Source organism: Myotis yumanensis, unplaced genomic scaffold (genome assembly GCF_028538775.1).
Source record: "Myotis yumanensis isolate MYYU_CA2020_CCGP unplaced genomic scaffold, mMyoYum1.0.hap1 SCAF_3, whole genome shotgun sequence".
In the NCBI taxonomy this organism is placed as follows: domain Eukaryota; kingdom Metazoa; phylum Chordata; class Mammalia; order Chiroptera; family Vespertilionidae; genus Myotis; species Myotis yumanensis.
This window is the reverse complement of record NW_027223754.1, coordinates 210,592,168-210,616,649: the sequence shown is the minus strand read 5'-3', so window position 1 is coordinate 210,616,649 and position 24,482 is coordinate 210,592,168. Positions and strand designations below refer to the sequence as shown.

The following is a 24,482-nucleotide window of genomic DNA, read 5'->3' as shown; positions in this document are numbered from 1 at the left end:
TCTTTGTTTCGGTGTATTTTTTTTAAGGTTTAACTTGTTTTTGCCTGTAATGTAGAATGATGGTAAAAACAACAACAACAACAAACAAACAAAAAACAGCAAAATGAGGCCCCAAGCCCAGGACTGAGCGAAGCCATTCCACGCACCCCTTCCCTCTCTGGCTCTTGAGCGGGCGAGGCCCGCCCACTTTCAGTGACATCACTTCCGCTTCCGGCCGCACGCGCGGCCATTTCCACTACTTCCGTGAGGCTTTGCGGTGGATTGAGCGCTCCTTCTCTGACGTCCGTCGGCGGCGCGTCTTGAGGGGAGGCGAGCCCGCGGAACCGCAGCGATGGTGAGTGCGTGCGCGGGCGGAAGGACCGGGCGGCGGGCGACCCCGGGTTCGGGCCGCTCACGGCCCTGCAGGGGCTTACAACGCGCGAGGCTTCGGTGCCAGGCCGGGCGGGACCGGAGTCCGGGAGTTGCGTAGCCCGGCCGTCCGGCCCCGAGTCTGAACTCGGGCGGCCGTGCGGTCCCAGCAGCCCCGCCGGAGGTCAGAGCCCCGAAAGCCTTAGGGTCCCAACCGTTGCGATCGGGGGCGCAGCCGTCTGTGCGCGCTGCCGACGGCCTCTGGTGAGCGGGGCGGGCATGGTCCGACCTGGGAGAAAGAGACCAGCCCACGTGGGAGAGAGGAGAAAGTTGGGTGAGAAAACTTGGCTCCATCTTTCCTGTTTGGGGGAGTAGGGTCTCTAGAGGATGGTGCGGACTCCCTGGATTCAGATCCGCCTCCCCCATCCCACTTCCCGGGGCTGATGGTCCAGCGAGAATCTGCTCCGAGTGCTCGCCGCGAGGCACACGTGCCGGGACCTAGGGAGCCTTTGGCGTTCGGGGCGGGGAATGTGGAGGATCCCCGAGCCCCGGCTGGGGGTGCAGTAAATAAAGGCTCCTGCGAAGCTGTGGTCAGAGGTCCTGGTAGCCCCACGTGCGGTTCCAGTTTGGGGCTGTCTGGTGTACAGGAGGCCAAACTGGTGGAGCTAGGGGTTAAAGCTAGCTAGTGATCTCATTCATCTAGTTAACCCTTCAAGAAATGAAAAGATGGGGCCCGGCCCGAGTGGCTCAGTTGGTTGAGCGTCGTCCTGTGCACCAAAAGGTTTCGGGTTCGATCCCCTGTCGGTGCAGAAAGCAACCCATCCATGTTTCTACCCCCGCCACCCGCGACCCCCTTGCCTCTCCCTAAGCATGTGCTCCGGTGAGGATTAAACATTTTTTTGGAAGAATGTATAAGTACACCAAGAAATTGCTGTTGCTTTTTCTAACATCGGTAGTGTGGTTTTAAAGGTGAGCTGACCGTCTGTTATTGTTGACAGATAAGATGATTCCTCTTGGATGGGCGGTCAGGCTCCCCTTTTTTGCACTTGATGTTTGTTGAGAGTTGAGAATACTTACTTCCAGAGATGGGTTGTTGGAAATCACAATGGAAATACCTGACATTTTAAAAAGTAACTTTGAGGAGTGATTGGAATTCAAATGTTGGGTCCTTTATTGTTTAGGAGGTGGTGATTGTTGTTGAGAATTAGATTTTGACAAATATCCTTTCTCGGGTAGGCACCAAAAGAAAAAAGATATACCACTCCAAACTAGTAGAGGGAAAAATAGTCGAGAAAAAATAATAATTAACCTAAAGAAAGAAAAAATAAACATGTGGGACTGATCTGAGGCACAAAAAGAAGGAAGATTTGAATTCAGTGTTTACTTAATTTACACAGTCAATACTTAAATATAAAAGTAAATATAAAAACAGACTAAATGCTCCAGTTGAAGGACATATTGAAGTAAAAGAATGGAAAAGATATGCCAATTTAAAAAGTGTTCTGAAGCCTATATGAACATCAGAAAGAAATGATCTGTAAAGATAGAGTGGCCAAAAAATACAAGACACATGTGAAAATGATATCATTGCAAGAAGAAATAGACAAATATTCAATCATTTAGCAGTTAAGTGTATAATTGTTAGATTATGAAGTGAAAACGTCAGTATGGAAATAGAGGATTTTTAACAAGACTATAAGTAAACTTGGTTTAGTGATCATAGTGAATTAGTAAATATTGCACCTGACAAGTATAAAAGGCACTTTTCAAGCACGGAACATTTATGAAGATTGGCTACTTCCTAGATCATAAAAAAAGTTCACCAAATTTTGAAAGATTGATGATAATATAGACCATATTCTCCCAACGAAAACACAAATAAATTAAGAATCAATAACAAAGTGTTTGGAAAGAATATATAGCCTTGGCTGGGTAGCTTCGTTGGTTAGAGTGTCATCTCTGTTCACCAGAATCAACCAATGAATTCATAAATGAGTGGAACAACAAATCGATGCTTCCCTCTCCCTTTCTTTAAAAACCAATAATTTTTTAAAAATGCTTATGTTGGGGGAAAAAAGAACTAAGAAAGTAGGTAAAGAACAAGCCTGGCCAGCGTGGCTCAGTGGTTGAGCACAGATCTTTGAACCAGGAGGTCATGGTTTGATTCCCGATCAGGGCACATGCCCGGGTTGTAGGCTCATTCCCAGTGTGGGGTGTGCAGGAGGCAGCAGATTAATGATTGTCATCTTTGCTGTTTCTAGCTTCCTCACCCTTCCTCTCTTAAGTCAAATATTTTTATTTATTGATTTTAGAGAGGGGTAAAGGGAAAGAGAGAGACATCAATTTGTTCCACTTATCTATACATTCATTAGTTGATTCTTGTATATGCCCTAACTGGAGATTGAAACTGCAATCTTGGTGTATGGAGATAACACTCAATAATCAACTGAGCTACCTGGCCAGGGCCTAACATAAAATTTTTTTAAAAAATATATTTTATTGATTTTTTACAGAGAGGAAGGGAAAGAGATAGAGAGTTAGAAACATCGATGAGAGAGAAACATCGACCAGCTGCCTCCTGCACACCCCCTACTGGGGATGTGCCCGCAACCTAGGTACATGCCCTTGACCAGAATCGAACCTGGGACTTTTCAGTCCTCAGGCCGACGCTCTATCCACTGAGCCAAACCGGTTTCGGCTAACATAAAATTTTTTTAACCTTGAAGAATCTCTAGACCTAGTTTATTAAATAGCTTTATTGAGACAATTTACATGCAATAAAGTTAACTTCATTAAAGTGTATATAATTCAGTAGGTTTCATATATTTACAGAGTTGTGTGACCATCGATTTATTGAATTTTAGAGCATTTTTATTATCCCTCAAAGAAACTATGCTCATTAGCTAGTAGATCTAAAATAAAATCTTAAGTTGTTTTTATCCAAGAATGCAAAATTGGTTTAACATTAGAAAAACTGTAAAGATTAAAGAAGAAAAATCTTATTCACCTGAGTCAGTACAGAAAATCTGATAGAATTCAACACCAATTTATGTATTAAAGGAGAAACTTAGTACACTAAGAAATACAGTGAATTTTCTTAATTTGAAGTATCTAGGAATAAGTATAAAAGATAATAAGGCTTTTAGAGAATAATAAAACTTTACTTAAAGGCACTGATATGAATGGGATTGACAGATTCTGCATCCTAAAGTTGTTTTACTGGGATTATTATATCAAATCTACAAATCAGACATTGTCCCAGCAGGCTTTTTTGTGGACCTTGAAAAGCTAATTCTAAAATGTATGGAGAAGAGCAGACAGATAATAAAGTCTTTCTTACCCACTACTTCAGGTAACTCCTTCAGCCCTCACCTAATTTAATTGCTCATCACCCAGGGATCATGTGTTAAGCCTTTGGGGGTCGAACGACCCTTTCACAGGGGTCACCTAAATACATCCTGCATATCAGATATTTACATTACGATTCATAACAGTAGCAAAATTACAGTTATGAAGTAGCAACGAAAATAATTTTATGGTTGGGGGTCACCACAACATGAGGAACTGTATTAAAGGGTCGAGACATTAGGAAGGTTGAGAACCACGGTGTTAAGGACTAGGTGTCTTGGTAAAATCTGGCCCTTAATATCACTTCCTGCTCCTTCCAGGGGTGGGTCATTTCAGTCTCAAAAGGTCACCAAGACAGATGCAACTGTGAGTGTTCCCACCTGGCCATCACCCACAAGTCACCGCCTACAACCGGTGGTGCTGCATGTGGCCTGCCAAGGTTCAGTCCCCCGACCCAGGGTTGGACCAGACTTCCATTGGCAGACAGCTGGATGCGTGAGATAGTGATGTTGGGCTGCATTTGGATTGTATATATAATATAAATATATTTATAAAAAGAATCACAGGGAAAACAAATGAGAAATTAATGAAAATGGTTAAACTGGTCAGGTGGGAATGAGATGGGAGGAATGGAGTAATTTCTTTATATATATGTGTGTGTGTGTGTGTGTGTGTGTGTGTGTGTGTATAAAATTGATTTTTTATAGCGAGGAAGGGAGAGGGATAGAGAGTTAAAAACATCGATGAGAGAGAAACATCAATCAGCTGCCTCCTGCACACCCCCTACTGGGGATGTGCCGGAAACCAAGGTACATGCCCTTGACCAGAATCAAACCTGGGACCCTTCAGTCCACAGGCCGACGCTCTATCCGCTGAGCCAAACTGGTTAGGGCAGGGAGATTTCTTAATATTAAAATATCTAGTATTAGAATCAAAGTCTTTTTTTAAATATATTTTTTTATTGATTTCAGAGAGGAAGGGAGAGGGCGATGGAAACATCAATGATGAGAGAATCATCGATCTGCTGCCTTCTGCACACCCCCTACTGGGGATCGAGCCTTCAACCTGGGCATGTGCCCTGACTGGGAATCAAACCAGTGACTTCTGTATGCATGGGATGACGCTTAACCCAATGAGCCACACTGGATGGGCAATTATACCTTAATTTTGATTCAGTAAACTTAGTATAGTATGGAGTACAAAATCTAAATTTAAAGATTACCCCCATGTGACTCATTGAAACTGAGCCATGGGAGCCCATTTATAATCCATTTGCTGTGGATTATTACCAAGCATTAAGCTGAAGAGAGGCAAGTTTAAAAGTATATGACCTTTAGTATACTTTTTTGGATTATGTAATTAACTTTTTGTTTAAGTCCTAATTCAGTTTTTCTAAGTTCGGAGTGTGCTCCTAACTTAGAAAAACTGGGCAGTGTGGCTCTAGTGTCATTTATAAGTGTGTTTGGGGGTGAGGAAGCAGGGGAGCTGACCGTTGTGTCTCAGTTGTCGATTATTTTGTGACTGGTCTGGAACAGCTTGTGGTTCATTTTCACTGATGCTTTGATTTCACCCCCATAGACTGAGGCTGATGTAAATCCGAAGGCCTACCCTCTTGCAGATGCCCACCTCACCAAGAAACTATTGGACCTCGTTCAGCAGTCATGTAACTACAAGCAGCTTCGAAAAGGAGCCAATGAGGGTAAGGCAGCCAGCATGTTGCAGGGGGGCTGTTGAAGGCACCTGACTCTGTCAGGAGTCCCTGGTCTAGGTTTCCAGTATAGAAAGAGGGCCGGGTACTCTTGATTGGGACCAGTGTGAGGACCTAAGAACAGCATTTTTACATTAGACACTAAAACAGTGGTTCTCAACCTGTGGGTCGCGACTCCTTTGGCGGTCAAACGACCCTTTCACAGGGGTCGCCTAAGACCATCCTGCATATCAGATATTTACATGACGATTCATAACAGTAGCAACATGACAGTTATGAAGTAGCAACGAAAATAATTTTATGGTTGGGTCACAACATGAGGAACTGTATTTAAAGGGCCAGAAGGTTGAGAACCACTGCTCTGGAGCCTGTGCCCTTGTTTAGTACTCAAGCATTAATGCAGAGTGTGGTCCGTGTGCTAGCGCTGGGCCACAGAGATAAACAATCAGGAATAAGCATTTGAACGATGCTGTGTGGTGGTGTGCTTCCTGGGTGAGTTGCATGTGAGCTTGTCAGAAGTATTGATTGTGCAGGTTGAGATGGTAAAACTGTCACAGATCACAGAGTCTGAGAAGTGCTGCATACTCCGCTTCATTCTGGCGGGGCTTGTGTGAAAGCTGTTCCGATCAACCAGGCAAGAGATGGCGGTGACTTGGACATGAGGTACAGAGGAGAGGAAGGAAGTGGGCTGATTCAGGATGTGCTCTGACAGAACTGATGGTTTTGAGGAAGGCACTGAGGATAACCAACTGGCACTTAAATCCCTTGTCCCTTCCCAAGGCCACTACAGGGCAGAGACTTGCTTATGTGTGAGAGTTTTGCCCAGTTTTCTTTTTTTTTTAATATATATTTTATTGATATTTTATGGAGCGGAGGGGAGAGGGATAGAGAGAAACATCAATCAGCTGCCTCCTGCACACCTCCCACTGGGGATATGCCCGCAACCAAGGTACATGCCCTTGACTGGATTTGAACCTGGGACCTTTCAGTCCGTAGGCCAATGCTCTATCCACTGAGCCAAACCGGTTAGGGCTTGCCCAGTTTTCTTGCATGTGTTTCTTTTCCTTGGAAATTGCTTTGTTGTGGCTTCCCTGCCCAAACCCCCCATCACCTATTGGCCGCATGTCCTTCTCTCCACAGCCACCAAAACCCTTAACAGAGGCATCTCTGAGTTCATTGTGATGGCTGCAGACGCAGAGCCCCTGGAGATCATCCTGCACCTCCCGCTGCTGTGTGAGGACAAGAATGTGCCCTACGTGTTTGTGCGCTCCAAGCAGGCGCTGGGGCGGGCCTGCGGGGTCTCCAGGCCTGTCATCGCCTGTTCTGTCACCATCAAAGAAGGCTCCCAGCTGAAGCAGCAGATCCAGTCCATTCAGCAGTCCATTGAAAGGCTCTTAGTCTAAACCGGTGGCCTCTGCCACGCTCTCTCTTGCCTCCTCCCCCTCGGTTGTGTATCATATTGTCTGTGTTACCATGTAGGATTTCCAGCTACCTTCTATTGTTATAAAATATTGTAGTAGTAAATCTTTTTATATTTTTGAATTATTTTTGTTTTGTTGTATAGATTATCATCCCCACACCCACCCCACCCCTAAACCTCCTCTTCCACTTTTCCTCCACCATCTTTCCTCCCTTTTGAAAAATGAACTAAGCCCAGAACAGGTAGAAGCAGAGTCATGACACCATTCAAAGGCAGGAAAGAGCCAGGGTAGAGAGATCCGGTTCCAGCTTTGAGGCACTAACTGCCTTTTGTGTACAGGGCATGGTGAAGTAGACACCACCCACTTGATCTCCCTTGTGCCTGGCATACAGAATCATTCCATACGTGATCCAGGGGTTCCTTTGCTCTCTAGGGTATTATGCGTCATTTGAGGAAGAAGCATGTATCCTGTGAGGTTGTTAGTTGTATGCCCAAGTGTCATTTATTAATGTACCTCTACCGTTTGCTTTTGGTAATATATGTCCTTCCCTCCTCACCCCCCAGACCCCCCCCCAAAAAAAACAACCTCCCAATTGTGCCCCTGAGGGTGGAGGACAGCAGCATACCAAAGGGATGTGTGCTGCAGGATTCCAAAAGTGGCCTAGGCTAGTGAGGCATGGAGCAGTTGACCTAGGTCTTAAAGGAGTCGAGTGGCAAGAGAAAGTAGAGTCAACTGGTGCTGGACCTAAGGATTCTGGGCAAGTCTTGGAGACGAAGTTACAACAGAGGTGATGGAGTCCAAGGAAACATCCTTTCTGGTGAATAGATTTCTTCAGTGGACACTTGGTATCAGCTCTGAGAGCCTTTACCCATTTTGTCCTGCCACGATGTGGGTCAGATGTATGTGTTCTTGATCACGGCAGAAGGACAGTGCTAATGTATCATTGTTGTGAGAGTCCCAGTAAAGAAATATATTCATACTACAACTTAAAGAGAAAGTGTGATTCTTGGTAGGTATCCAGCTAATACTTGAAGAACTGCTTAGCGTTATTAGTATGGTTTTAGCTGTTCAAACTTTCCACCAAGAAGCTGTGCAAAAGCCATCACTACCTGCCAGCTGATTTCTGGTAGTTCAGAATTTGGGGCTGGATAATCCTGTGATGGAGGCTGCCTGTGTGTGGCAGGGTTTTTAGCAGCATCCCTGGCCTTTACCCATCAGATGTCAATGGCAACCTTAACCCCTCCCTCCAGGCATTGTCAAATGTTCTCTGGTGGCAGTGTCACTCCTAGTTGAGAATCACTGTTGCAAAATTAGGGCTCTTGGTAGCCCTTGGGAGGGGGGATTGGGATTGGTGACTAAAATTGCCAAATCATCTGCCTCACCTATTTTTTTTTTTATCAAAGGGGAGGTACCCTGAGAGTCTGCTACCTCAGCTGGAGACATTTTCTTACAAAGTACAAATAACAGTCCTGTAATGGTCAGATGAATGGGGATAGGTTATATTTGGTTTCCTCGTGGCCAGCACGGGCCAGTGTACCCACTCCAATAAGAAGGAAACCTGGAAACCACCCTGTTGTATGCCTGTTGGCCATCTCTCCCTCTCCCTCCTCCCCAACCTGCTCCAGTGTTTATACACACTGCCCCCAGCAGTTTCCTATTTGTGGATGGTGAATTTTGAGGTAGTTCTTACTCTCTTGTACTTTAAAGTACTCTAAAGGACTGAAATAATTTGGGGGCAGTGGGAACTAAGAAATCCAACCTCCACCTAAATGGAAACTCAGGCTTACCCATAGAGCCCTAAGAAGTGGGGTGGGGCGGGGGCTCCCAGGATCTTCCTTCCTGGTACTGGGTCTACTCCATTGTATCAGCTCCCTTGGAGGCCTTCAAAAGGCAGGTGTCAACGAGTGATCACCTGAGACAACCGTGGCTCTTTCCTGCTCCTCATGGTCTCCTCTGCGTGTCCTGTGTCTGCTTCACCGAGTTCTACCTTTGCTCAGTGCTTCATATTTGGTTTCTGGAACACCCCCTACCCATTTCCTTCTCAAATTCTTTGTACTTGGTGTTCCTTTGCTGCCCTGGTGGCTTTCTCCTCATACTAGTCATTCAAATGTCACTTCTTTAGGGCCTTTCCCAGCTACCCCACCTCATGCTGCCTCCCCTGCAGCACCATCGCATTCTATTCCACTTGTCCTTAACTAATATCAGATTGTCATCTGATTATTGCCCTCAGTAGAGAGCCAGAACTTAGCACCTGCAGCAGCACCCTAACAGGTGCTCCAATGTGTAGAATCAACAGTTCCTAAAGCCTAGACATGAAAACAAGGAAACCTGTCCTTTCCATCCAGCCACCTAGGAAATAGGTTGAAAATTTTGCATATACAGTTTATTTTATTTTGGAGAGAGAATCCAATGGCTTTCACTAGGTCTCAAGGGGCCCTGATGAACACTGGTCAGGAACTTCTATTTTAGAATAAGTTTCCTAAAACCAATTTCTTAAGAGGACCTATGATTAAGGAATATTTTTACATTTACAATGATGACCTTGTGAAAAAGATGATTCATTTGTAGTACTGTTAAGTACTAAACTACATTTCCATTACCTTAAATCCCAAACTGACGTTATAAAGCTCAGAGCAAAGAACCCAAAACTGAAAATCTCTCACAAGAGGAATTTGACCCTCCTACACGCTCCTCATGAGAGGCTCATGCTAATCCTGAAAGACACAGGCCCTACAAACTCTGAATCTCAAGCCATCCTCAGAGGACACAAATTCTTGCAGATGTTTTTCTTCCTTCTCTCAAGCTAATTTTTCAAAAGCAAGAGCAGAGAGAGCAGGAAAGAAACAGGGAGGATGGAGGAGGGGTGGGGGGAGGGGAGGGAGACTCCCCGCTTCCCCTCCTAATACTAGGACCTCTCCTCATCGTGAACTTGCTTTATTACAGCTCCCCTGAAAAGTAAGAACTGATTTCACTTACACTGGAACCCAAATTCTTGGGGCAACAGAAACTATCTTCATATACTTGAATGTCACATTAAAAGGAATGCAACATGGGAGGTGGGGGAGTGCTATTTACTCAGGAAGCAAATGGTAACAGTATTAGAAATGTTACATTCTTATTGCTTCTGAAATCTGGCCTTTAGGTCTTAACCCTTTGAGTGCCAACCAATATCCTAGGAACTATGCTAAAATTGCCAAGGCATTTTTGCTGATTTTACAGCAGTTTAGGAAAAAAATTATGAAACGCAAGTAAATGGAAGTTACATATTCAATATCTTCCACAAAATCGTCTTCTTCACAGCAAGAATTGACATATTTAGCAATATCATCATCACTAATAAATCAGACTTAGAACTGGACACTGCAGGAGGAGCGCAATAGCGCTCCGGCACTTTTGGCGAATAGTGGTTAATAGGACACAATTAAAGGAAAAGAGGAGAGGACAGGATCTTGCTGGGGCTTGTCATTCCTGAAATCTGCTCATCTGTCCTTAATCATCACATTGTCCCTACCTTCACTGGTGGTCATTTTGTTCCCATTGTGATGATGTGAGAAAATTAAGCTAATAGCCAATAGCAAATGATCTTTGGATGCAAGACACATGTTTCTTTCACACTAAAGAACAGCATTTAGTACAAAATTAGGGCTCTATTCAGTCAGAATAAGGCACAACAAAGTGGGAGGACTACTTTGCCTCCTTAGCAACAGAAAGTCTCTGGCTTGTCAGGCAGCCTGGCTCCGGCTTGTCAGGCAGCCTGGCTCCGGCTTGTCAGGCAGCCTGGCTCCAGGGTGGAAGGGTGGCGGCTGGAGGGTCTGTCACTCAGTCCTGGAAGTGCTTGGTAAGCGCATCCAGCAGCTCCTGCTTCCTCATCCCGCCCCTCAGTCCATACACCCTGCAGGCTTCCTTCAGCACGGGCACAGTGAGCTTACCCAGCGTGCCCCTGCTGACATGGGCCTTCAGTTCCTCTTCCGACAACTCCATCTTGGGCCTCTTGCTTCCAGCACCTTCATCATCTGGGGGAAAGGTCGGGAGGGAGTGATTGGAAATGCTGCCAGTGGCATCCCAACTACACGCATAGGACCCTCACATGATCTGGACCGCAGTCAGACAATTTCCATCAGCCATGACGCCCACTTAGAACACTCTGGGGAGATAGTGCCTCGATAAGGCAGCTTCATTTAAGCATAAAATCAAAACTATCAACCTAGGAGGGTGTTAAGAGTACTCTGAGTGCCATCAGTTTACCCGAAACTGGTCTCACTCTAAATGAGCAGGTATTCATTCCCTCCCTCTCTCCCAAAAGCATTTCCAGAGCACCAAGTAAGTACCACGGGACCGGGCTAGGTGACAGGAACGTGCAGGCTGAGCGAGATAAACAAGTACAGCACTAGTGCATGCACAGGTGTGAAGAGCTCTGTTCCCACGGCACTAGAGGTGCTTCTGATGCAGAAAGGGTAAAGCCCACTGCTGCACCTACCCTAAAAAGGCCAAGAAAACTACATTTCATCATAATTGGAGAATTGCAAATCAAAACTGGATAGAACTTCCCCGCTTACTTTTTGTGAAAATTAAAAATAGTATATAAAGTCCAGGATTGGTGAGAGTGTAGGGAAACACACCCATCCCCCTTCTTGAACAGGGTATAAGCTATCACTTTTCAGAGGCAAACTGGCCATTCTTTTCAAAACTTGAAATGTTTACACCCTGAACCAGCACTTACAGTGCTAAGAATTTATTCTATAGATCTGCTCACACGAGTACATGATGGTGGTCCATGTTCACTGCAGCATATCCATCAATAAAGGGCTGGCTGAATAAACTAGCATATCCTTCTAATGAAGCACTACATAGCCTTATTTTTTGTTTTTTATTTTTTATATATTTATTTAATATTTTTCCCCTAATGATTTTTTAAAATATATTTTTATTGATTTGGGAGAAGAAAGTAGAGGGATAGAGAGATAGAAACATCGATCAGAGATAATCACTGACCAGCTGCTTCCTGAATGCTCTCTACTGGGGATAGAGCCCACAACCTGGGCATGTTCCCTGACCAAGAATCATTAACTGGTTGCCTTCTGCAAGCACCCTGGCTGGGCTAGGGATCGAACCTGCAACCTAAGCTTTGCCCTTGACTGGGAATTGAACCCGAAACCCTTTGGTGTGTGGGCTGACGCTCTAACCCAGGAGTCCTCAAACTTTTTAAACAGGGGGCCAGTTCACTGTCCCTCAGGCCGTTGGAGGGCCGGACTATAGTTTAAAAAAAAAAACTATGAACAAATACCTATGCACACTGCACATATCTTATTTTGAAGTAAAAAAACAAAACGGGAACAAATACAATATTTGTATTTGCATGTGGCCCGCGGGCCGTAGTTTGAGGACCCCTGCTCTAACCACTTAGAAACACCGGCCAGGGCTGTTGTCTTATTTTTTTTAATGAGGTAGATAAGTAAATATGGATAAAAAATAACTGTTGAACGTATACAGCTGAGTGACACAATAAACTAGAAGCAATGTGAATACTATTCCACTTATGCTGAAATATGCCTTTGTATATGTAAATATGTAGGTTTGCATAGGAACTTCGGAAGGGTCATTATTCTCTGCGGTAGGACCATAAGGACAACTTTTGGAAATAACCCACAGGATGTCCACGCCCAGCTCTCACCTTGTTTTCGCTTGGAAACTTTCCCCTCAGGGTTGTAATCTGGTGGGTAGACAAGCTCCTTAAACTCCTCCACGAGGGAACCCAGTCTTTCATCCATTGCCTCAACCTTCGGCACTAGAAAATCAAAACAAAGGAAAAATGGCCTGTCGAGTCACAAACCCTGGCTTCCTGTAAGCACGTGATGGGTTTGGGGGAGGTCGGGGAGGAAGGGTCCGCAAGCAGGCAGCTGACCTGGCCATGAAAACATTCAACAAATGTTGTCTGACATTTACCAAGTACCTCTAACAGTTGCATTCAATGAGCACTTACTACAGCCGGGCACCCTTCTAAGAGCTTTGTTAACCTCTGGAGTAGGTAAGTTTGCCTCTATTTTACAGAGGAGGAAAACAGAGAGGTTAATTGACTTGCCTGAGGTCAAACAGCTGGGAAGTGGTAGAGTTGACAACTGGGCTGGATTCCGGGGTTCAAACAAGTCTACAAGTCTAGGCTCTCAGTAGGCTTACAGTTGAGTCAGGGTAAGGAGGTGGTAAAAACAGACGCAATACAGCTGGGCAATGCCAGGCAGAGCCTGTACAGGGCACACTGGAGCCTTGAGTGGGGGTGGCGGTCAAGAAAGGCTTTCGGGAAAGCGGATTGTTCTTCCTCAGGCAGATACACTATTCCAAGCAGCAAAAGGCACTGGGGTGAGAAACAGCAGGTAATATCCAGCTTGAAGACAGGGTATGAGGAGGGCAGGACCAGCAAGGAGGATGGAAAAGCAGGCACAGGGAGGTAATAGAAACCTCAAAAGCCTGCCAGGAACTAAAACTCATCACAAGAACAGTGGGAAACACTAAGAGCTATGAGCAGGGGAGCGACAGGATCAGATCTGCATTTTAGAAAGATCACCTGACAGCTGTGTGAGTATGAACTGAAGGCCGGTAAGACAGAAGGTTGGAGCAGTGTGTGTAGGGGTGGGGTGGGGCATGGGACTGGACCACAAACATGAAAAGGGATAGAACTGACAAGACCTACTGACGAATGAGGTGTGGAGGCAGACAGGGGGAGTGGTTGGGGTGCCCGGAGCATTACCCAAGGCAAAGACAGTGCCCACCTCACCGTTATGAGGATTGAATGAGTGAGCACATAGGATAGTACCTGGCACACAGTAAACACTCAATAAATGGTGGTTTTTTTTAACCATTATGTAGCCAAGGAATGGCCTAGTTCAGAGGCAGGTTTCAGAAGCCTGGCACTTTCTACTCTTCTCACAGCCCAATCTGTTCCCAGGCCATCTAAGCTAATCTAGAAAACCAGACAGAGATGGGCTGGACAACGAGGTTAAGTCTCAAGAGGGTGCTAGGAAATACACCCACATTACTGTCCAGAGCGAGATCAAACAGAAAGCCTCCCCGACAAGACCTCCTCTCTCAGTGGCGGCCTTCTTACATGTCAGATCTTCTGCTTGTTCGGGCTCCGTCAAATCCAAAGCCAAGGCCTCCAGGTTCCTGAAGTGCTGCTGCAGCACTGGGTTCTCAAAGCTGTCACTTCTGTTAAAATCATCGTAATGGAAACACAAGTAAATTTTAAAATAAAAATGTAAACATGTTAAAAATAATAAAATTAAATTAACCCAACTCAGTGCAGGTCCCAGGTCAGCTGAGAAAACATATCCGCAGGTGAGGATTTAAAAAAAACGGACTTTCAACTCAGGAGACAGTTCCAGAAGCAAGCCAGTGATCGACCCGCTACTCACCTGTATTTGAAGCGGAGCTTCTGAACAATAGCCTTCATCTTGTCTACCTGCTCTGGGTTTGCCATGACTTTTTCAGTAAAGGGCACCTTCCGTTTATCGTCAGCATAGGGTAAGAAGACAAGATGGAAGCCTGAAGAAAAGAGAGAAGATTTCTGAGACTTGACTTAACAAAAGATTTCAGTGACTGAGTTGTCACTTGTCCCTCAGCTCCAAATTCACCCGTCTTTTTAAAGAGACAGAAACATCGATTTGTTATCCCATCCATCAGCTGATTCCTGTAGGTGCCCTGACCAGGGACTGAACCCATAACCTTGGTGCATCAAGAGGACGCTCTAATCAAGTGAGCTACCTGGCCAGGGCCAAATTCACCCTTCTATGTCCTGTGATGCTGGGGCTGCGACCCTGCCAGCCCCATTTTTCCTTTACCAGCTAATATCTGATAGCATCTGCCTAACACACTCCTCAAGAGGGCAACCCCAAGGCAGGAGTGCTCCTCCATATACTTCCTGTTCCTATCACTGCCAGGGCTCTTTACCTGGCGGCAGCAGCTGGTCCCACCTCCAACTTCTGATACACTAGAGCCAGCTGGACAGTGCCCGCTCCCTAAGGACTAAGTCCCAGCTCCATCAGGCCCCCTCTGAGCCTCCTCTTTATTTCTTCACCCTCCACCACATGCTGAAAGGGAAGAATTGAGGGCAATCAGGCTGATCTTGTTCCAAAAAAATCTGGAAACTGGAGCCAAGCTGCTGCCCTGGGAAGTGCCCTTGCAGGCAATGCCAATAGCATTGGGCAAGAGAGAGGAGCAAGTCCCTTCGCTCTCCTCTGCCCTGTTATCTCCTTCTAACACCTACTCTCGACAGAGCCTCACCCAGAGCCAGCTGGAAAAGGAGAAACTGGGTTCCCCGGCCAGTGTGGCTCAGTGGTTGAGCATCGACCCATAAACCAAGGTCATGGTTTGATTCCTAGTTAGGACACATGCCAGGTTGTGGGCTCGATACCCAGTAGGGACGTGCAGGAGACAGCCAATCGATGTTCCTTTCTCATCATTGATGTTCCTTTCTCTTTTCTTTTTTTTTCAGAGAGGAAGGGAGAGGGAGAGAAAGATTGAAACATCAATGATGAGAGAGAATCATTGGTCGAAGAGCTGCCTTGCTTGATAGTACATGCTGTGCACTGTACAACCACATTTGGTTTCTGTGCTACTCACCAGACTCACCTGTGAAACCTTAAAAACACACACTTCCTTGCCGTAACCGGTTTGGCTCAGTGGATAGAGCGTCGGCCTGCGGACTGAAAGGTCCCAGGTTCGATTCTGGTCAAGGGTATATACCTTGGTTGCGGGCACATCCCTAGTAGGGGGTGTGCAGGAGGCAGCTGGTCGATGTTTCTCTCTCATCGATGTTTGTAACTCTCTATCCCTCTCCCTTCCTCTCTGTAAAATATCACTAAAATATATTTTTAAAAAAACAAAAACACACACACACTTCCCAGGGCCCATCCCTGGCAACTCTGGTACCACGAATCCCGTGAGGGATTCCAAAGCCTGACAAGGTTCAGAAGCCCGGAAAATCTCTCTGCCACATACCTGGGGGAGTCACTTGGATTTTCTGGTCATCCAGCTCCTCTTCCTGTGGCATCAAGGCCACAAAATAAGGGGGGATGTTCTGGCGGGGGGTGTATCTGCACACTGCCACGACCTCCTTCTCCAGGCACTTGGTGAGGAGAGCACTGAACAGGGTTGAGCTCCCTGCAAAACAAACATCCCTTTAGGGGTAACTTTTCTTCCACTTTCTTCAAAGGGTTTATGATACTTCAATAGGTAAGGGGTGATGGATCCAGAGCTGAGGGGAAAGGAATGAGAATGGATGCCTCAAATGTGAATTATTAACATCAGTTCACTTTTACTTTCTTTAGGTTAACGACATAGCCCCAGTTATTAATGAAAATCAATCAGTCAAATCAGGGGGTTCATTAGCTATAGCACAGAATATAGGTCTGGACAGTAAAATAAGCCCAATGCCTGAGTTAATACCATCTTTAATTGCCAACATCAGGGAAAAACTTTGTTTTGTGGTTTTGTTTTTTTTCAAACTGTCTATCTGATGCCTCAAAGAAGGAAGGAAGTTTTTTAAATGCTAATTCCATACCCCTCCTGGACATTCAAAATGCATATTGGCATATCATAGGTCCTAAAGAAGCTTCTTTTAGTTTAGTCCCACATTTCCAAAATTTATTTGCACATGAAACACTTTCAGAATACTTCAGTAAGCCCAGCTGATGTGGCTCAGTGGTTGAGCTTTGACCCAGGAACCAAGAGATCATCGGTTCAATTCCCGGGTTGCGGGCTCGATCCCCAGTAGGGGGCATGCAGGAGGCAGCTAATCAATGATTCTCCCTCTCCCTTCCTCTCTGAAATCAATAAAAACATATTTAGCCCTGACCGGTTTGGCTCAGTGGATAGAGCATCAGCCTGCGGACTGAAGGGTCCCAGGTTCGATTCTAGTCAAGGACATGTACCTTGGTTGCGGGCACATCCCCAGTGAGGGGGCGTGCAGGAGGCAGCTGATCGATGTTTCTCTCTCATCGATGTTTCTAACTCTCTATCCCTCTTCCTTCCTCTCTGTAAAAAAATCAATAAAATATATTTTTAAAAAATCATAAAAACATATTTAAATATATACTGTATATGTATATATACATATATATGTATGTTTCATTACCCCAGTAATACACTCTATGCAGTTTCCAATCAGCACCTCTTTAGGAAATGCAGCTCTGCAAGGTGCTTTCTGTGCTACTCATTCATTTTCCTTTGGTCTGTGCTTCTTACCATTAATCAGGGACTCCTCGGGGTACACGAACAGGGAGGGCCTCACGTAATGGTGCTTCTTCAGCATTAGCAAGGGCTTGAAACCAATGAGAACCAAACCTGGTTCATCAAACCGTTTTAGCTGTTCCGTCTCCTCTTTCTCTAGCACAATCTGACGGCTCCCATAGATCTAAAGGCGGGAAACAGGAAGGGCCACACAGACAGGCTGCTGGAGATTCAAAATAGCTGCCACATGACACTGGCAGGTCAAAGCCAGCTTTCTTCTACGGAGCAGGAGTGTGGCTCACCAGGGGCATCACCCCCCTACCACCAGAAATTAACATTGACTGAGTGCCCGGCAGGCCCTTGGAGTTTGCCATCCTCTGTATTGTATCCTCTGTAATAATCCCTGGTGGGAGATGTTAAAACTGTTTTACAGATAAGGGGCCTGAGGCTCAGTGGTTGGTAACTTGCTCCAGGTTATACAACTGAATTAAGCTTCAACCCAGCTCTGTCTGGTGCCAAAGACCACGCTCTTCAAGCATTCATTCTTTCCCTCATTTTACATGTACTGAGCGCTCGTCCCTGACACACAAAGGGTGTCGAACCACACACATTTATTGAGAGGACCTAAGTCAGGCAGTGGCTGGGTCTCAAGTAGTGGGAGGCAGGTACACACACTTTAATGTTTGTGTTGTGATCCTAGATATGTGAGTAGTTACAGATGTTACTCTGTTAGAGTCAAATTCGGGTTTTATGAAAAACAGAGCCCTGGAGGTTTTCTTTAGGGACATTGGATCAAGAAACTCAGGCCTGGCCAGTGTGGCTCAGTTCATTGTGCATTGTCTCATGCACAGAAAGGCTGTGGGTACGATTCCTGGGCAGGGCACGTATGGAAGGCAACTGATCAATGTTTGTCTCTCTGTCTCTGTCTCTCTCTCCTTCTCTCTCTCTAAGCATGTTCTCAGGTGAGGATTTAAAAGAAAGAAAGAAGGGCCCGACCAGCGTGGCTCAGTGGTTGAGTGTCGACCAAGGAACCAGGAGATCCCGAGTTTGATTTTCGGTCAGAGCATATGCCAGGGTTGTGGGGTCGATCCCCAGTGGGGGGTGTGCAGGAGGCAGCTGATCAGTGATTCTCTCTCATCATTGATGTTTCTATCTCTCTCTCCCTCTCCCTTCCTCTCTGAAATCAATAAAAATATATTTATAAATAAATAAGGCCTATGTGTATCATTTCAAAACACAGGAGAAATAAGGGGAAAAAATCTCTCCCGAAAAAAATCAAAAATTTTAAAAAGCACTTGACACCTAACACCTTTTCCCTAACTCCCCATCTCCCTAGTTAACTGTCAGCATTTTCTGCTATTATACCTGAACAAGGAATTAGACTGTAAGACACAGCCCATCCTGAGCTGAGTGATCAAGGGCTAGTTTTCTTGGGGGAAAAAAATAGTGTATTGAATTTTAGAGAGAAAGGGAGAGGGAAAGAGAGAGAAGCATCAATGTGAGAGTGAAACATCGATCCGCTGCCTCCTGCACGCCCTCTACCGAGGATCAATCCTGAGACCTGGGCATGTGCCCTGACCGGAATCCAGCGGACAACTTGTGGTGCACGGGACAGCACTCAGCCGACTGAGCCACACCAGCCAGCGTGAGAGCGAAAGTTTTCACTGATGTCTCTTTCCAGCACTGGCTCTAACTTTCTAGCTCTCATGGCATCTCTGATCTCGATGCCATAGTTTCAAAGAGTAAGGATGTTGTTGTAACAACTTGGCTAGAAAGATGCGCACATGAAAGCTATCTGGTTAGGCTGATCACTGTCTCCCCTCCCTGTTAGCTCCTCAATGAGACAAAATTCAGTTAGTAGGCAGGCCTACCTGAGATCTCTTGGTGTCACTTGGCAGAAGCAAACTGCCTGTATTTACATTAAATGTCCGAGTCTTGGTTTTCACTGGTTCATTTGTTTCCCGATAAAGCCTAATTGGAGGAGGTTTGTGAGCCTTCTGGACCATATTATAAATGCCAACAGTGAATGCTGTATCTTTGTTGAGCTTAAACTTCAACCTGGAGGACAGAAAAATAAAAAAGCATAAACTAAAACAGTGGTTTTCAACCTTCTGGTCCTTTAAATACAGTTCCTCATGTTGCGACCCAACCATAAAATTATTTTCGTTGCTACTTCATAACTGTCATGTTGCTACTGTTATGAATCGTAATGTAAATATCTGATATGCAGGATGGTCTTAGGTGACCCCTGTGAAAGGGTCATTCGACCGCCAAAGAGGTCGCAACCCACAGGTTGAGAACCACTGGACTAAAAGATTATACTTTCCTATCTAAATTCCACAGTGGCACCCAAGACTTAAATTGTGTTACTCTCTCTTATATTCTAAATAAGCTCTTAGAATATAAATATAACTCATTTTATTTATTTATTTATTTTTTACCTTTTTTATTCCTTTTATACTGAGCAACTCACTTGGTTGCTTTTCCTAAATATAACTCATTTTAATAATACAATGGAGTTTGCTGTAATACTATCTCAGGGTCTATGCCACAAAAATTAGTTTCAGAATATATTAACTATGTAAAATAATGATAAAGAATATACTGCCTATGCCCTGGCTGGTTTGGCTCAGCGGATGGAGCATCGGCCTGCGGACTGAAGGGTCCCAGGTTCGATTCCGGTTAAGGGCATGTACCTGGGTTGCGGGCATATCCCCAGTGGGGGGCGTGCAAGAGGCAGCTGAATCGATGTTTCTATCTCATCGATGTTTCTAACTCTTTATCCCTCTCCCTTCCTCTCTGTAAAAAATCAATAAAATATATTTAAAAAAAAAAAAAAAAAGAATATACTGCCTAACCTATGTGGCTCAGTGGTTGAGTGTCGGCCCATGAGCCAAGAGGTCGCAGTTTGATTCCAGGTCAGGGCACATGCCTGGGTTGCTCCATCCCCAGTGGGAAGCATAGAGGAGGCAGCTGATTGATGATTCTCTCTCATCATTGATTTTCTATCTCTCTCTCCCTTTCCCTACCTCTCTCTGAAATCGATTTTTAAAAAATAATTATTGAATAAGCTTATATAAAAAAAAGAATATACTGTAATAAAAATGATTACTTTTACTGAATTCAGTACTATTCCAATCCCTTTCCAGCTATTCATTGTCATAATAACCCTACAAGTACTGTGTTGATTATCTGTTGTTTCTGCTTATCTAGTACCCCTTTCCCCCCTTTTTAACAATGAAACCCCAATTTTTCTTTGGGAACCACCCTTCCCCCACTGCCGATCTGGGGGATGTTAATCAAAGTGCTATATCCTCCCCTGGTCAAGTGGTGGATATATCTGACTCAGACTCAAACCATCACACCTATTCTCTTGAGAGTCTGGGTCCTAAGCAGTGACCAAAGGAGGACATGGAGGGAGGGATGCTTTCTGATGGTAGCACCTAGAAGACACTGTCATTAGTTCTTGCTACCTAGATTCCTGGTGCCACTCGGGTTCCTACACTCCCCACCCTGTTCAGAATTTTGCTTGATTATACTGACATTAATTAAGAGTCCGTTTCTATTGTTTGCCACCCATAAAACTTATTATAGTCCTTTTTACAGACGAAAGCATTGAGGCTCAGAGATGTTATCTAACTTGTTTAAGGGCAGACAAGTAATAAAAACTGGTGTTCAAACTGGTATGTCTGGTTCAACACTCGTATACGTATCTATTATGACATATTGCTCCAGAATATTCATACCAACATTGTAAGAAGCAATAGGACCTCTAGAAATGTATTCTATAGTAATGACAATGTGCAAAATATTTACTACACGATATTGTAAAAAAGGCACAACACAAAAATAACCCAAGTTATGCATTCTTTTCAAGCACACGTGGAACATTCTCTAGGACAGACCATACGCTTGCCACAAAACCAGTCTAAATACATCCAAAAAGACTGAAATCATATCAAGTATGCTCTTTAACCAAAATGGAACTAAGTTAGAGATCTACCATAGAAAGAATTCTGGGAAAACCTCAAATGTTTGGAAATTAAACAATACACTTCTGAGACCACCAAGATGGCGGCATAGGTAAACACCAGAGACTGCTGCCACAAACAACCATTTCAAAAATACAACTAAAAGACGGAACGGACATCACCCAGGACCACAGGAAGGCTGGCTGAGGAGAGACTCTTCAACTAGAAGGAAAGACAATAGCATACCGAGGCTCAGAGGAGGCGCAGTGTGGAAAATTTAAAGGTGCAGAGGTGCGCGCGCAAAGCGGGCTGGTGGCTGAGGGCGCGGTTGTCGTTTTCAATCAGGAGGGAGTCTCAGACTCTGAGCTCCAGATCCGGGCGAGTCTCTAGGGACTCAGACTCAAACGGGAGAAGCGGGATTGTCTAGCATCAGTTGGAACGTGAGGGCAGCTTTCTCTCCAAGGTTTGCAACAGTTGCCGGGGTTCTGAGAAGCAGAGCCTCTGGGAACGGGACTGAGAGCAGCCATAACTGCTCCCTCTGCCCGCCCTGTTGATCCCATGCGACCTGCCCCACCCAAGCCCTGTGCAGAGCCATTTGCCGGATAGCCTCAGGCAAAGGCTAGATTAGCACCTCCCCAGAGGACAGAAGTTTTCCCGGACAGACAAAGCTGATTCTCACAGCCAGTCCGCCTGGTGGTCAAATCCCTCTAGTATTAACTACAACAATCAAGGCTTAACTAGAACAAGACTGCGCACAAAGACCACAAGGGGGTGCACCAAGAAAGCATAAAAGATGCGGAGACAAAAAAACATGACAGAAATGGAGGATATAGAGCTAAAAAACGCAATTTTGAGGGCTTGCAATAAACTTGATGAGAGCCTCACAAAAACTAATGAGACCCTCGATGCTATGATAAAGAACCAACTAGAAATTAAGCATACACGGACTGAAATAAAGAATGTTATACCCAATAGCAGACCAGAGGAGCGCAAGAATCAAGTCAAAGATTTGAAATGCGAAGAAGCAAAAAACACCCAACTGGAAAAGCAAAATGAAAAAAGAATCCGAAAGTGTGAAGATAGTGTAAGGAGCCTCTGGGACAGCTTCAAGCGCAGTAATATCAGAATTATAGGGGTGCCAGAAGATGAGAGACAGCAAGATACTGAAAACCTATTTGAAGAAATAATGGCAGAAAACTTCCCCCACTTGGTGAAAGAAATGGACTTACAAGTCCAAGAAACGCAGAGAACCCCAAACAAAAGGAATCCAAAGAGGACCACACCAAGACACATCATAATTAAAATGCCAAGAGCAAAAGACAAAGAGAGAATCTTAAAAGCAGCAAGAGAAAGAGACTCAATTACCTACAAGGGAATACCCATACGACTGTCAGCTGATTTCTCAACAGAAACTTTGCAGGCCAGAAGGGAATGGCAAGAAATATTCAAAGTACTGAATACCAAGAACCTACAACCAAGATTACTTTATCCAGCAAAGCTATCATTCAGAATTGAAGGTCAGATAAAGAGCTTCACAGATAAGGAAAAGCTAAAGGACTTCATCACCACTAAACCAGTATTATACGAAATGCTGAAAGGTATCCTTTAAGAAGAGGAAGAAGAAAAAGGTAAAGATACAAATTGTGAACAACAAACATGCATCTATCAACAAGTGAATCTAAGAATCAAGTGAATAAATAATCTGATGTACAGAATGAACTGGTGATTACAATGAATCAGGGACATAGAAACGGAATGGACTGACTATTCTTGGGGGGGAAAGGGGAATGGGAGATGCGGGAAGAGACTGGACAAAAATCATGCACCTATGGATGAGGACAGTAGGTGGGGAGTGAGGGCGGAGGGTGGGGCGGGAACTGGGAGGAGGGGAGTTATGGAGGGAAAAAAAAAGAGGAACAAATGTAATCTGAACAATAAAGATTTAATTAAAAACAAACAAACAAACAAACAATACACTTCTAAATAATCCAGGAGGTCAAAGATAAAATCACAGGGAAATTTTAAAATTATTTTGAATTAAATGAAAGTGAAAATACAGCCCTAGCTGGTTTGGCTCAGTGGATAGAGCATTGGCCTTCGGACTGAAGGGTCCCAGGTTTGAGTCCAGTCAAGGGCACATGCCTGGGGAATGGGCTCGATCCCCAGTTAGGGGTGTGCAGGAGGCAGCCAATCAGTGATTCTCTCTCATCATTGATGTTTCTATCGCTCTCTCCCTCTCCCTTCCTCTCTGAAATCAATAAAAATACATTTTTTAAAAAAGTGAAAACACAACATATCAAAAGGTACAGGATGCCGAAACCGGTTTGGCTCAGTGGATAGAGCGTCAGCCTGCGGACTCAAGGGTCCCAGGTTCGATTCCGGTCAAGGGCATGTACCTGGGTTGCGGGTACATCCCCAGTAGGAGATGTGCAGGAGGCAGCTGATCGATGTTTCTCTCTCATCGATGTTTCTAACTCTCTATCTCTCTCCCTTCCTCTCTGTAAAAAATCAATAAAATATATTTAAAAAAAAAAAAAAGGTACAGGATGCAGCTAAAAAGTGTTCAAAGGAAATTTATGGCTTTAGAGATCTTTATCAAAAAGGAGGAGAGAATCAGATTAATAACCCAATCTTTACTGTAGTGGAATGTTTAGGAGTATTTTTTTTAAAAATATATTTTATTGATTTTTTGCAGAGAGGAAGGGAGAGAGAGACAGAGAGCCAGAAACATCGATGAGAGAGAAACATCGATCAGCTGCCTCCCGCATATCCCCCACTGGGGATGTGCCCGCAACCCAGGTACACGCCCTCGACCGGAATTGAACCTAGAACCCTGCAGTCCACAGGCCGACGCTCTATCCACTGAGCCAAACCGGTTTCGGCTAGGAGTATTGATTTTAAAGAAGAGAACATATTTAAACAAGTTACAACTAGTTCAAAGGTATATTGGTTCACACGGTGGGAAGAACACTGCTTTGGGACAGAGTCCTAACTAGAAATGTTGGCTCCTGGAGCAAGGAGCTATTATGCTTCCAGATCAATTTGGTAATGTATCATGAGTACTAGTAACAGATGGCATTACTAACAACACCAACCATTTGGTGGCTTCCTATTTTGAATTACTCTGGCTGACTTGGTTAAACTCAGTTGTCTAAAGGCTGCTGATAATAAATGTAACCAATTAAAAAAACTGCACCATCTTCAAAGTAATTTTTTAAAATTGCTGTGTCCTCTGAATTTTAGTATCCTGGGAAAGAGCATTGGCCAATGTGGTCCACTCAGACCTCAGGCTTCAAGTGGCCTTGGTTCTCCCCGTACCCAGTCTTAAATTTTCACATTTATGTATTAAGGTACCTTTCGACCTTGAAAATATCATAACTCCGAGTTAAGGTAAAGTTATAGCCCGACCTATGAACCAGGAGATCATGGATCGATTCCCAATGTAGAGCGTGCAGGAGGCAGCCA

At 44.7% G+C, this 24,482-nt stretch overlaps 2 protein-coding genes across 3 annotated transcripts in view; one reads left to right on the top strand and one right to left on the bottom strand.

Moving 5' to 3' along the window:
* Positions 1–235: 235 nt before the first annotated feature.
* SNU13 (small nuclear ribonucleoprotein 13) lies at positions 236–6,949 on the top strand. The gene is made up of 3 exons (XM_070411217.1): positions 236–334; positions 5,275–5,395; positions 6,545–6,949. Exons 1-3 carry the CDS (start codon positions 332–334, stop codon positions 6,805–6,807), a joined length of 387 nt encoding a protein of 128 aa, XP_070267318.1. The 5' UTR covers positions 236–331; the 3' UTR covers positions 6,808–6,949.
* A 3,466-nt stretch (positions 6,950–10,415) lies between these two features.
* The window catches only part of XRCC6 (X-ray repair cross complementing 6), a 28,100-nt gene continuing 14,033 nt past the window's right edge, over positions 10,416–24,482 (bottom strand). The window contains exons 7-14 of one of the 2 annotated variants that reach the window (XM_070411215.1): positions 18,918–19,104; positions 17,062–17,230; positions 15,817–15,978; positions 14,232–14,361; positions 13,925–14,025; positions 12,497–12,610; positions 10,603–10,838; positions 10,416–10,556 (exon numbers count right to left, since the gene is read on the bottom strand). In XM_070411215.1, the coding sequence (XP_070267316.1) occupies positions 10,645–10,838; positions 12,497–12,610; positions 13,925–14,025; positions 14,232–14,361; positions 15,817–15,978; positions 17,062–17,230; positions 18,918–19,104 (1,057 nt within the window). In that variant the 3' untranslated portion in view covers positions 10,416–10,556; positions 10,603–10,644. The other variant, XM_070411216.1, reaches the window with a different exon arrangement.